General features: G+C 33.7%; 1 protein-coding gene across 2 annotated transcripts; it reads right to left on the reverse strand.

The window, feature by feature from the left end:
• Positions 1-9,347: 9,347 nt before the first annotated feature.
• Positions 9,348-13,490, reverse strand: LOC148931228 (Aldolase-type TIM barrel family protein). Of its 2 annotated transcripts, XM_089066806.1 has the most exons (10): positions 13,346-13,490; positions 13,127-13,232; positions 12,911-13,049; positions 12,213-12,321; positions 11,976-12,112; positions 11,530-11,666; positions 10,958-11,064; positions 10,430-10,557; positions 9,772-9,872; positions 9,348-9,606 (listed from the first exon to the last, which is right to left on the reverse strand). In XM_089066806.1, the coding sequence occupies exons 1-9, from the start codon at positions 13,394-13,396 to the stop codon at positions 9,812-9,814; spliced, it is 975 nt and encodes a 324-aa protein (XP_088922932.1). In that variant the 5' UTR covers positions 13,397-13,490; the 3' UTR covers positions 9,348-9,606; positions 9,772-9,811. The 2 variants fall into 2 exon arrangements, with proteins under 2 accessions (XP_088922932.1, XP_088922933.1); XM_089066807.1 differs by lacking the exons at positions 9,348-9,606; positions 9,772-9,872 and having other exon boundaries at positions 10,426-10,557.
• Between the last annotated feature and the right edge of the window lie 1,021 nt (positions 13,491-14,511).

Genomic DNA, 14,511 nt, shown 5'->3' on the forward strand with positions numbered 1-14,511 from the left:
AGTTAACAACAAAGGAAACAAAAAAAATATGAAATTGTATCAAACAAGATGATTTTTTTTTTATGCAAAACTATAGCAAATGTGGTATCTTTTTATAGAGGAAGAAAAATTATGAATTTTGATATAATTTTTATAATTTTTTAATATAATATATTAAAGATATATAAATTTTAAAAAAAATATCAACCAATGAGATGTGCCATTTGGCACCATCTCATTGGATGAAGGGATGAAGACCAAGCGGTCGGTGGTTGGGGTGAAAGAGGCCACGGTCTTGGTGAGAGAGAGACCTGACATACTTGGATTTTACATGGTTTTAGGGGGTGGTTATGTATGAATTTGATCATATTTTGTTTATTATTGGACGTGTTTATATCTACTTCTCTATTATGTTGGTATGTTGACCATTTTGTTAAGAATGTGTAGAAAAAGGTACAAAATATGTGGATGTGCAGCAGCCTTGGTTTGAGACAATATTTACTGGATATGTTTAAGTCCAATCAGCCCCTAATGCATATCAATCTCTTCGTCTTCGAAAGATCTTCGCGTGGGTATCTCGCATGCCTCAATCGGAGTTCGGTAGAAGAAGTTATGGCCGTTATACGAACACTGCGCTGTCCAGAAATCTCACCCGGCCGGGTGGTGTAATTATGCCTGCGAGATTCCAGAGAGTACCAAAGAAGTCCCATCCACCCGGCCGGGTCCGTCAATCTGACGTTTTTCAAAGCAGAAACGCTATTTTTGAAGAGGGGAATAAGAAGGAAGAATTAGGTCAATTCTAGGCATTCTTGACAAGCGACAAAACAAATCCCTCTCTTTGTGAAGAACTCTTGGAAGAAGATTGAAGATTCAAGCTTCAATTCCTCCGCCAATTGCGATTCGCATCATGATTTCCATTGTTTTCCCTTGTTTCTATTTGTTTTCTACCATGAACATGAGTAGCTAAACATCTTTTATATGTAGAATTCTTGGTGAAGATGTATTGATTTATAGTTTTAATCCAATTGACTTCGTTTTTATCTTGCTCTTGCAATTGTTTGAATTATTCTTGTGCTTTTTTCCTAACAATTGCTTGATCACCAATTGGGAGTGTAGGGTTTCTTAGAATAATCGGGAGATGAAATATTTAACCTTGAAAGAAGAATTATTCACACCTTAATTCAATAAAACTCGGGAGAGTTGAGGTTTTGAGTGAGATCTTTAATCTAATCGAACTATTAGGAGTTAGGTCTAAGAATTAGAAGGGGACTTCAATTATTACACATAATCTACGGATTTCTCACATCGGGAGGGGGTTTAATCTATATTTGTGATTGATTCAACAATTCTGGAGACTTTAAATGGTAAATCGGTTTCAATTGGGTTAGGCTATGAGTTGTGCATCGGATCCTTGAATTCTGCATATTTCTTCATCTCTGTCTGCAACTTGTTTCTTTGTTATCTTGTTTAAGTGTTTTATTTCATTCTCTAAATTTATATGCTTTCTGTAGTTGATAGTTTCAAACCAAATTTCTGGATCGTCTGAATAGTAGTCGAAATTGGTTCGTGGTACTTAGGTTTACACTTAATTGTCTCTGTGGGATACGATATACTCTTGCTTGCTATTTGCTACAATAACCCTTTACACTTGCAGGTTTTATTTGGATAAAATAAAGTTGAGTCAAGGCCGCTCCATTAATTTTCCTTTTTTAAAAAAAAATTGCAAATGAGGTAGCAGTCGACCGTTTCCACCGATAAACGTGGTCTTAAATATGGCAGATGAAGGGAGTAATATTTTGAACTGTAACTTATCTGAAAACATGACATTATAAGATCTGAAGTGAGATCTACATGGACATAAAATTTTAAATCCCTATGACTTCAAAAGTTACAAAATACTCCATCCGTCTTACAATAGAAATCATATTTGATATGAGCACGAGTTTTAAGAAATGAAAAGAGTAGTAGTTTGGAAAAGTTAATAGAATATGAGGTCCACTTTTTAAAATTAGTTTTATACTCCATCTCTTCCACAGTAATAGAGACATTTCATTTTTTGTTGAGACCTACTAACTATTTATAGTAAAAATGAAATGTGACTCTTATTGTGAGACGGACCAAAATGGCAATATGTAAATGTTATTGTGGGACAGAGGAAGTACAATGATATTATGAGAAATCATTAGTTCGTGGAAACTAAAGGGAAAAAATGCTACTATGATTGTGTCTTTTATCCTAAACATGACATAATAACTACGTGTAAGATGTGCCTGAACATTAATCAATTAGTTTTGTGTTATTATATAATACGAGTATCACCCACATGTGATAGCACGATCCATTTTCTTTTATTTAAACTTATTTTATATTGTAAAATAATTTTATAAATTCATAAAAATATCATTGCATGAAATATGAATGTAACTTTTATTTTTAGGATTTATATATTATGGAGTATAGTAATTATTACTATCTCTGTCTCCCAAATATTGACATACTTTGATTCGGTATGGTTTTAAGAAATGTAATGGAAAGTGAGTTAAAAAAGTTGGTAGGATGTAGGTCCTACTTTTAAAGTATTAGTTTTATAATAAAATGTGAGTAGGAATGAGTTAGTGGAATATGAGGTTTATAAATCACAGGCTGAAACAGGTGAAATCAAAGGGCATTACTTGAATGCTACTGCGGGTACATGCGAAGAGATGATGAAAAGAGCTATATTTGCTAGAGAATTGGGAGTTCCTATCGTAATGCACGACTACTTAACAGGAGGATTCACTGCAAATACCAGTTTGGCTCATTATTGCCGAGATAATGGCTTACTTCTTCACATTCACCGTGCAATGCATGCAGTTATTGATAGACAGAAGAATCACGGTATGCACTTCCGTGTACTAGCTAAAGCGTTACGTCTGTCCGGTGGAGATCATGTTCACTCTGGTACCGTAGTAGGTAAACTTGAAGGAGAGAGAGACATTACTTTAGGCTTTATTGATTTACTACGTGATGATTTTGTTGAAAAAGATAGAAGTCGCGGTATTTATTTCACTCAAGATTGGGTCTCCCTGCCAGGTGTTATTCCCGTGGCTTCAGGGGGTATTCACGTTTGGCATATGCCTGCTCTGACCGAGATCTTTGGAGACGATTCTGTACTACAGTTCGGTGGAGGAACTTTAGGACACCCTTGGGGTAATGCGCCAGGTGCTGTAGCTAACCGAGTAGCTGTAGAAGCGTGTGTACTAGCTCGTAATGAAGGACGTGATCTTGCTGCTGAGGGTAATGCAATTATCCGTGAAGCTTGCAAATGGAGTCCTGAACTAGCTGCCGCTTGTGAGGTATGGAAAGAAATCAAATTTGAGTTTAAAGCAGTGGATACTTTGGATAAATAAAAATAAGGAAAATGAAAAGTAATTACTCTCGGTTCTCTTAATTGAATTGCAATTAAACTCGGCCCAATCTTTTACTAAAAGGATTGAGCCGAATACAAAGATTCTAGCACATTGCACGTATTTTGGATAAATACACATATCTCTAGATATAGAAGATTTGAAATAGAAATATAAGACTCGAATTTTTCTAGTGTTGTCTTGGATCCACAATTAAACCTATGGATCCTTGGGATTGGTATATTCTTTATATATCCTGTAGTTTCTCTGAATCAAGCGAAGTATCATAAATCTTTCGACCCATCCTGTATATTGTCTTTTTCGTTCCGTGTTCGAATAGAGTCTTAATTTATTACTTATTATTAGACGAGATTTTACGAAAAAATTCTTTCTAGGAGAGAACAAACATTTCTTTTTTTGTTCGATGCAAAGAGACAGAAGAATAAAAAGGGATTCCATCATATTCATATATCATATTTATAGTGAAGTCTTATCCCCGGATTTCCACAAAAGAGAATCCCGATTCACACTTCCTGTTAGTAGTGATTGAATTTCTATGTTTAGTTTGATAATAAATAAGATATTCAAATCAAAATAAAGAATTGTGGATCGAATGACTATTCATCTATTGTATTTTTATATAATATAGTACAAATAGGGGGCAAGAAAACTCTATGGAAAGGTGTTGGTTTAATTCGACGGTGTTTTAAGAAGGAGTTACAACGTGGGTATGGGATAAAGAAATTAATGGACAATCTTAGTCCTTTTGAAAATACCAGTGAAAGTGAAGATCTGAATCCAAAAGGTAGGGCTAAAAACATTCATAGTTGGAGGGGTCGTGGAAATTATAGTTACAGTGATGTTGGTTCACTACAAAACATGGTAGAAGTGAAGTGTGTCAAACTTTTAGGGACGGACCGAAATGGCGTGTCAAACTTTCAGAGAAGGGGATAGTATTATTTTAAATAATTTATTAAATTCATAATATTTCATGTAGTAATATATTTAAGTTAAGCCAATTAAATGAATTAATTCATAAGAGATAATTTAATTACATGGAGTAACACAATTCAATAAATTAAACTCATAAATTATTTGTAATCAAATTTATTTATTAAAACGATTAAAAAAATCATCTAGTCTAGTGATTAATCAGTTTTGAAACAGTAGAAATTAAAAAGCATTTTAATTCTGTGCAAATATGAATTATTCGTTGCGTTATAATTGCAGGAGCAAGTTTACGTTGCAATAATATAAGATTGCGCTGGTAAGACACTTCCTAGTCGAGCTTCATTTCATTGTAATATAGTGACCCTATACACTAAAAAACCAAACCTTGAAACCTAAATCATAAACCCTTAGCTTTAAAATATACTCATCATAACCAACAATTCGATAAAAATTACACAGCTTGAAAATTAAAAATATGATCCATTAAACATACTACAATAAAATCTAAACATAAATTAAAACATATTTAAACATTGGAATTCAGTACATACTATAGTAATAAAATGTAAAACGCCTTATTACTACTACAATCTGACCAATTACATTAGCCCTTGAACTCCAACCTCCTTTAACTCATAGAACGAATAATAAATTCATAGCCTAAAATACAAGCGGCGCCTTTAAGTCTCTTCTTCCTCCACGTCTCTGGAGTCTCTTTATCTTCTTCGACTTCTTTTCAGTTTCAAAGCTTTTCTTCTTCCCTTCTACACAACATTACAATATCCAGAAAAAAAAAAATTGATCTTGAATGTATGTAAACAGTACCAACTCATTACCCATCTGTCTTGTCTCCGATTTTCTTGCCAGAATAACGATGGAGGACTCTAGCAACTATGGCAAGGAAAACTGCAACGAACTTAGTGGAGATATTCATGAAAATTTATAGAGAGGAAAAGAAGTTGGAAGGAGTAGAGAAAATTAATGCCGTAAATGTGTGGAAGAAGAAAAGGTAGATAATTTAGTGAATTTGTAACGTACTACTTATTACGGCTCGCATATCATTGGTTCCACCATTCATTTGACTAATTTAAAATTATATAGAAATAAATGGATGGAATTATACAATGTAACCGTGGGGAGTGTTATATTGCTAACTCAATACCTAATTGCTAACTACAATTAAATAATAGCCATTAGATATTCAAATTAAGGGCCTAGATCATCAACCACGAAATGTCAATACGATCAACAAAAAACGTCAATAAAGCCATAGGATTAATTCCATAAAATATCAATAGGGGTATTAATGTCAATTAACTACATGTTTAGTTATAACTAACTTTTAAAAGAAATCCCAAAACGTTAAATTCATATAACATATATCAAATTAAAGATAATTTTATAAGGATTCCAACGATATCATACATGCATATGTTCCGACGTCAAAATTTGAAAAAAAAATTGAAATTTTTTCAATTTTTTCGTAAAGCAGAAATGTCAACATACTATATAAAATATGTCAATATAATACATGTAGAATGTCAATATAAGCAATGAGTTAACATTCTTAAAGCATTGTGTTGACATTCTCAAAGCATTGTGTTGATATTTCCGAAACACTATATTGACATTTTCATCTAAAAGCCTAATTTGGCGTTTTTTTTTATCTTTTTTGATTTTATTTTATTAATAAAAACGAAAATTACACGTGGCAAATTGTAGACCACACGTTTTCTAAAATCCTATGGCCTTAAATTAGTTGTAGTTAGCAATTAAGTGATGAGTTAGCAATTGATCACTTCCCATGTAACCGTTATATTAAGTACTTATTTGAAAATTAATAAAAATTTATTTAAGAAAATGTTTATAGTTGGTCAAATTATTAAGAAATATTCACTAAACAAAATTATTAAGAAACGTCCACTAAGCACTAATTATTGTTTCATTGTTCCATTGTTCCGGTGAAGTCTATCATTTTTAATAAAATTATAATTTTGTATTTCCATAAATACCCCCAAAACTCTCCCTTTATATATATATAGATAGATAGATAGATTAGCCCTTATCTTTGTACTCGTCAATCACTAATAGGTCATGAAATTTGGACCGGAGTAAGACTAATAGAAATAGTACTAAAATGAAGAAAGAAAAATGAAAGTCCTCGCAAAAAGGGGTGCAACACGAGGACTACCCAACAGGTCACCCATCCTAGTACTATTCTCGCCCAAACACCCTAAACTTCAATGTTCTGATAGGATCCAGTGCATTTAATACTGGTATGATCGAACCTGCATACTCCCGTATGCAGGTTCTGGTCTCCACACTTCAGACGAGCATACATTTTGATCCAGAAGGAGTTACGGACCCACAACATATCATCACAAAAAATGGTCGGTTTTGAGTCATTTTGGGAACTTTTAGATAACAATACTATTTTGGCACGTTTAAGGTTGTGGGACCCGCTCGTTATCAGACCATCTCCAATCATACAACAAAACTGATTTTCAGTGTAGACAAATTCTCCAACCATACACCAAATTCAAACTCATTTTTGCCTTTTTCAATTGAATAACACCAAATATGGTGTTTACTGCAAAATTTTTTGAGACAAATACTAAACAATGGTAGTATAAAAATTTAAATATGATGTAAATGGTTGGAGAAAAACTACTTTTTGGTGTAACACATACTCAAAAATGAGTTTGAGTTTGACGTAAATGATTGGAGATGGCCTCAGTGCGGGGAGAATGTCGTACCTCCATTCTTCGTACTCGTAATCACTAATAGGTCATGGAATTTTGGACCGGAGTAAGACCAACTGAAATAGTATTAAATAAAGATAAAAAAATGAACGTACTCGCAAAAAGGGGTGCAACACGAGGACTTCCCAGTGGGTTACCCATCCTAGTACTAGTCTCGCCCAAACACGCTTACATAAAATCTCATGCCGAAAAACCAAACGTTTCATATTTAATGAGACAAAAAGGGTATATTTTAGATGAATTCCAATCTCAGTATTTCAATTTATTATTTTGATCCATTTCAATCAATGATTTAGGCTATCAGAAACATATGGAAGGGGTTGTCACTAGGGGTGGGTAGGTATATCGAATCCACCATATCGTAGACTTATCGTAAATTCAGTATGCAAAAAAATTATATCTTTACCTTACCAAAATATTTTTATACCTAACTTTGGTATACCTTATTTTTTTTATAACGAATTCACATACCGATACCGTACCTCATTTTCGGTATACCATACCGAAGTTCGGTATACCGTACTTTTGCGGTATACCTGAACTTTCAACATCAATGAAAATAGATAATTTGAGTTTTTAGAATATTATTTATATTTAATTTAAAAAATATACTCCCTCCGTCCTACTACAAGTGAGGCGTTTCTATTCGGACGTTGTTTTAAAAAAATGATAATAAATAGTTAGTATTAAATATATTTTGTACATAATTATATTTATTTTCACAATAGATTTTATAATTTTAAATATATAAAATATATTTTATATATAATTATATTTATATTTTACGGTGTATACATTAATTTACGGTATATACCGAATTTCGGTATGCCTGTATACCGCGGTATGAAAACTGTTACCTTACCGAAATCTTTCGGTATGGAATCATACCCTATTGAAAAACCACGATATACCGAAAATTCGGTATTTTCGATATTTTTTGGTACGATAAAGCCGATATTTCGCTATTTCAGTATTTTTCCTCAGCCCTAGGTGTCGCACCGGTTGGAGGGTGTGGTACGCAAAACCTCTACATTGTTAGGGTGTGACTTCAAGTTGTGCACCAAAGAGAACCAAACTCTCTGCATCTGCTTTATAATGCACGAGCGATTTTGTCGATTTGATTACCCTGCCCAAGGAAAATATCAACTTCGCCTTGTTCTCGATAGTCGTCCCATGGGATCTAAGGTGTCGAAGAGAAAAACAATCTGCACTCGGGAAGTAGCTCAACTCCTGGAAGAATTAAAAAATAAGTAATTTAAGATTTTTTTTATTTTTGAAAATTTAGTTTTTCATTTGTAGGAATTTTAATTTTTATGTTATAGGAATTTTAATCGAGTAATTTTTTATTTAAGTGTTATTTAATTTTACAATATGGATGATGATTAAAAAAGTAAAAATGATATTAAAACTTTTGGAGTGAAGGTATGGGAAGAGATATTGAGTTTTGTGGGAGTTAAAGATTTTCCATGAAAATTGAAAAGAATAATGATGTAATAGAGAATATGTATGAGTTGAGGTTCTGGATATGATATGTCATATGGGTCGCATGTTCATCGCATTCCTTCAATCATATGCTCTAACGGGGTTCGGGGTCGGTCTCCTTACCCAAAGTCAAGTTCTCTTTCAAATTTATTTTTATAGAGTTAGGACGTACTTCCTCTGTCCCTAATAATTCATCACCATTTGATCTGATACGAGTTTTAAGAAATGTAGATCCTACTTTTATATATTAATTTTATAATAAAATGAGAGTGTAAAAAAGTTAGTAGAATGTAAGGTTTACTACCAAAAATGGTAAAAGTGAAATGTGACAAATTTTTAGGGACGGACGAGAAAAGGAAATATGTAACAAATTTTCAAGGACAGATGGAGTAAATACTACCATGCAATATACATTTGTGGTAGGTGTATATAGATTTTCGCATTTTAGTTCTAAGCAGATTGCATTTTATGTTGTTGAGTTTTGCATTATTTCATAAATTGTCTACACTGCAAAATAAATGAATCGAATGCAAAACTCAACAATATAAAATGCAATGTGCCTATAACTGCCATGCAATCTACTGAAATCTATTTACAGCTTCAATAAATGTATATTGCATTCTAGTGTTTACAATATTGCACGTTACATGCCACGTGACAGCACGAGGTTAGAAGTACTATGTGAAACTTTAAATTTAGTATAAATTTTTCAGCACGTCCCTGTATATACAACCTAATGTGAGTTACTCATGTTACACACTGGTTATACATAAACTTACTCAAAATATACATTCCACGTCTCCTGACGTACAGTAGAAGGGAAATCCATTAAACATAAGTATTCCACGAGAGTTAACCTTAGGCTATTCATAATTCAGATGTTGGTGAAAACAAAGAAATTACCCATAAATTTAGTGAAAAATAAGATACAACAACACTATTTCTGCACAATTTTCTAAACCAAAATGCTTTTATATCTAATGCTATCACTATAGTTTAAACCAATCTTCTGCAAAAAAAAAGTTCCAACATGAAATTGGGCGAACCTGCACGGAGAAAATGCAACATTTAGCTTAGTAGCTCTATAAGAACCAAAATGATTAGTCGAATTCAAGTAACTTCACAGATTACTTTCTTGGATACCAAAGTAAGAATGCTTTAACTTCATTTATAAAATTATAAATTATAACCAATATCGCGCAGAAAGTTACCTATAGTTTCCTCGACAGTCAAATAATGTTATCTGCTTCTTCAAATGGATGGTCGACTTTTAAGAAGATGCTTGTAGTATATATCCTCCTCATATAATTGTCTGAAAAGTCAAAACAAGGCATGTTGGTACATGTTTCCATTCAATTCATATAATTCCACAGGGATAAAGATAGAGCTGAGTCTTGATGAACACATTCTCACTGGGGATTCCAAGTTATGGTTATCCTCAAGACATTTGAAACAATACAAGAATGCAATAAGTTGTTCAAATATATATGGCTGCGGCTAACAACTAGTCTCGGGCCTAATAAACTTAACAGGGACTATACAATAAGCAAATGCCACCAGTAACAGAGAATCGTGGTTTGGTAATCAAAAATTAAAATAAGAATGCAATTCACACCAAGATATCTATCTTGGTGGACATAAGGACAATGAAGCGCAGATCAGTTGCTAACACGTTTCTCTTCTAACAAATAGGTTAGAGGTTCAAGTCACCACGGGGGTAGATGGGGAACCATTATTGATCCTTTTAAATTAGAAAAAACAAATCTTGGTGGACAAAGGCTAATGCCGTGGTAAATTGAAATGCCAGTAAAATTTACAAAATACATAAATAAATACACAAAAGAGATGAATCCATATGATAACACTTACGCCAGATCAGCCAATGTCTCAGATTTATTTATAGCCTTGCCCTCAGGAAGTTCAAGAGAGGAATGGTGCACAATCATTTCTTTCAATGTGTATTTAGTGGTCTTGACATCATTATCCCAAAAAATGCTCTGAGAAAACAGATTATAATACTCACAGTAAGTGAAGCACATGGATTGGACGATTAACATAAGAAACAAGTCCAAAATGTTGGGCCAAGAAATGATTAAAAGATGATGTTGGAAACTACGATAAGCCTAAAATCTAAGCGTGATATAATCATACTCCCTCTGTCCCTTGTTACCTAAGGCACTTCTTTTTCGGTATGAGATTTAAGAAAGTTGTGTTTAGTGGATTAGATGGAGATATAATAAAACGGGAGACAGAATAAACTAAGTCAGATTTGACGTCTTTTTTTTTTGCAATAAAAGGAAATGAATCAACTAACTTGAGACATACCAAAATGGAATACGATTCAAGTAACTTGGGACGGAGGGAGTATTATATAAGAAAAAGTCTTTGTACAGCTACCTTCCTAACGAACTCTCTTTTAACGTCTTCCCAGGGTAATTTTCCTTTAGGAGAAAAAATTGAGGCATTCCAAAGTGCGCCTCTAGCAACCATCACAGAAGAAGCACCTACCGTGGAAACATATCATATAGGAAACTTGTCAACAACTCAAACAAAATGTATTGTGTCGTTACTGACAAAAAGAAAGATCAACACCAAGCACATCCATAATCGATTGAGATATCAAAAAGTCCAAGGTCTCATAGGACTGATAAAATCAAACATTTTGCCAAGGTATAAAAAGAAACTTGAACACAAGTGGATGAAAGATCGGGGCACACAAACAAAAAATCAAAACCAGCTAACAGGCTAAGAGAAAATCCTCAGTTATTCATCACACTGCTATGAGCCTTTTCCAAGTGTAATAGATGAGATAGATGCTACAAAGTAAAGTGGAAGTAGGAACATCAGAAACTCGTACATTTTACATGTTGCTGGCTCTCAAGTAGGGGGAACCGGGGAAGGATATAGAATTATTAATTAGTCTAGTCCAGAAAATTAGATGAAATTTCTGATATTATCTCCTAATATACCTGTTGCAACTTTAATGCGTTCAAAATCTTCATACTCAAATACATCACCATTTGCTATAACTGGAATAGAAACAGCAGCTACAACATCCGCAATTTCATTCCACTTAGCAGGATCTCTTGGCCTATCGGAAACTTTCCTGCCCGTTTGTTTGATAAATTCTCGTCAGATAAGTATCTTTATGGTTTCAATTGAATGGAAAAACAAGCAAGGAATGCAAAAATGCAGAAAATTTTGACCTAAGATACGTAATTAAATTTCGCATCAGAACAAGTTTGGAAGAATGGGCCATTTTAAACAATACAGTGTCTAACACGCAGATGATAAAACTGAGATACCAAATGCAATATACAATGTCAAAAATACAAATGAAGGCAAGGAGAATCAAGTTAAAACACTCTTCAGAACTTTTTGCAATCTTTTAGATGCATAAAATAGTTGAAAATACCTTCCATGGACAGCTAAAGCAGAAACTCCAGTTTTCTCAATTCTTCGTGCTAGTTCTACCGTATCTTGGGGAGATTTCAACAGACGAATCTTGCACGTTATTGGTGTATCAAGATTTCTTTTCAATGTTGTTAAAATCTAGATTTCAAATGGAAAAGGAAAACATAAGACTACAAAGTAACATAGTTAAACCCCAATGGAAGGGAAGTTAAAGAAAAATGAGTATAGGAATGTTCACATCATGAATGAGATCTGGTTTACTCAAGAGTGCAGCGCCCATTCCACCACTAACGGAGAAGGCCTTAGGGCAACCCATATTTATGTCCACAGCAGCAACATCGGTGCACCTAAAAGAGACAATCACTTATATCTAGATAATAGAATACAATCAAAAGGTTCTTGCACGGAACAAGAATAGGTGACACCACAACATTCATATAAGCCAATGTAATTTGATAAATCATCAGCAAGACAAAATGGAGCCATCAAGGTTACCATCATTTTATTTTGGAATTTTACACAAAGACTCCCTCCGTCCATAAAAAATAGTCTCAATTCTAAAAATAGAAAGTTTCACTCTTCTACTTTATCCACCTTCTCTCCTCTCTTGCTTACTTTACTTACTTTTTCTTCATATTTCTTACTTTACCTACTTTTCTCATTTTCTCCGTTCCCAAATGGGACTATTTTTTGTGGATGGAGGGAGTATAAGTATATTGTCTAACTATAATAGACTTGTAGCTCCTAAAATGATTTCTCTATATGATTCCAATTTCTAGTTTACACTTAATTAAATCTTAGTTCTAATTTTTTGTGAGACTACAATGGCAAATACAACGCACTTGAGAAGATGCAAATCTCTTCAAATTATTGGCAAATACGATAAATGAATAAAACCAAAATAAATTTAAAAAAAAAAAAAAAAAAAGTACTGACACAGTTTGGGCAGCACGAAGAGCTCTCACAGGATCTGAAGTTCCAATCTGGAACACCACTCGATTTATTTCCTCAGGGCATGTTCTGAAGACTACACTCTCTGTTCCTCTCTCGACCAAATCAACAGTCCCAAGCACATCTAATTAGACGCAGTAATCACGTAAGTTGCTGATCAACACGATAAAAGCGGCGTTTCAATTCATTAGGGCACTAAACCATTAACTCGGCGGTCGCATTTGAGGATTTTGTGGTCAATTATCTCCTCCCCATATGTGATGTGAGCACCGTATTCAGCAGCCAGCATCCTGAATGGCATCGTGCCCTAAGTTTTCAATAGAAATCTCAAGTATGAAACGAAGACTGATACTAGAAATTCACAAATTTTAAGAAGATAAATATAGCAATAGCAATAGCAATAGTAATAGAAGAACTCACAACTCGGACCATCGGCGCAAGCACAAGCTTGTTCCAGTAGTCGATCTCCATCCCCACGAGAATTGTTGGGTAATTGGTAGAGAGAGACCAGAATAGACTCGAAAACAGACCAACGGCAATGGAGATGATTGCCTGGATGAGGCAATTGGCGAAATATAGTTCGGGCCTATCTCAAGCTTCGGCCCATTGGGCCTTCCTCGTATATTTTTGTTTGTAATGGATAACTCTCTCTTAAATTAATAATCTATCTATCTATACAATATATAAAAGGAGAGTTTTTGGGGTATTTAGGGAAATAAGGGAAACTTTGGGAGTATTTAGGAGATAGTCCTTAAATTTAAAATTCAAAATTTGTGACCAAATTTTAGTGAAAACACAAAAATACAATTGACGTAATTCAGTTTACACAACTTTATTTTAGTGGGAGTAGTGGATCTTAACCACATTTAGAAGCATGGGACACCTATATTGTGTTTTGTGGAAGAAGAGATTAAGAGGCTGGAATAAGAAGACGTGAGAAGAAAAACGAATAAGAATAAAGAAGCATGGGACACCTTCATTGTGTTTTTCAATATATTTAAGATATATCAAACAAAAAATAATTGTATAAGGATTCCAACGAGATCTTACATGCATATATATCGATGTCAAAATTTGATAATATTTCAGTGAGTTTTCATATAATTCGTGAAGCCGTTTACTATCAATACAACTTGCAATATGTCAATATGAAACTGTATTGACTTTTTCATATATTCATATTAACATACTCCTTTCGTCCCACATTAGAAGTCCTGTTGATATTTTAGGCCTCTTCTCTACATTATTTTCCTTCTTATTTTTACCATTTCTCAACTTTATAATTTACTACTCCCTCCGTCCCAGAGAAGTTGGCATACTTTGAAAATGGCACGGGATTTTAGGAGGTTTTGTTTTGTGTGTTAAATGGAGAGAGAAAATATAATTTTTATATTCATGTGAGAGAGAACTTTTTCCAAAAAGGGAAATGTGACATCTTTTGTGGGACAAACTAAAAAGAAAAGTGTGTCATCTTTTGTGGGACGGAGGGAGTATTATTTTTTTAAAACGAGTGCAGAAAAATTAACGGGACTCCTAATGTGGGATGAAGAAATCATTTAAAACACTATATTGACAAAATGTTCCTA

Source organism: Salvia hispanica, chromosome 3 (assembly GCF_029641045.1).
Source record: "Salvia hispanica isolate PSC_SH4W2 chromosome 3, Shi_PSC_v1, whole genome shotgun sequence".
Taxonomy (NCBI): Eukaryota; Viridiplantae; Streptophyta; class Magnoliopsida; order Lamiales; family Lamiaceae; genus Salvia; species Salvia hispanica.

Excerpts from the sequence above, each read along its gene's own strand:
- LOC148931228 (XM_089066806.1), bottom strand. The coding sequence starts at position 13,396 with ATGGAGATCGACTACTGGAACAAGCTTGTGCTTGCGCCGATGGTCCGA. Across the intron at positions 13,233-13,345 it reads TTGCGCCGATGGTCCGAGTT|GGCACGATGCCATTCAGGAT; the intron begins GTGAGTTCTTCT and ends TTGAAAACTTAG. Across the intron at positions 9,873-10,429 it reads GAGACATTGGCTGATCTGGC|ACAATTATATGAGGAGGATA; the intron begins GTAAGTGTTATC and ends TTGACTTTTCAG.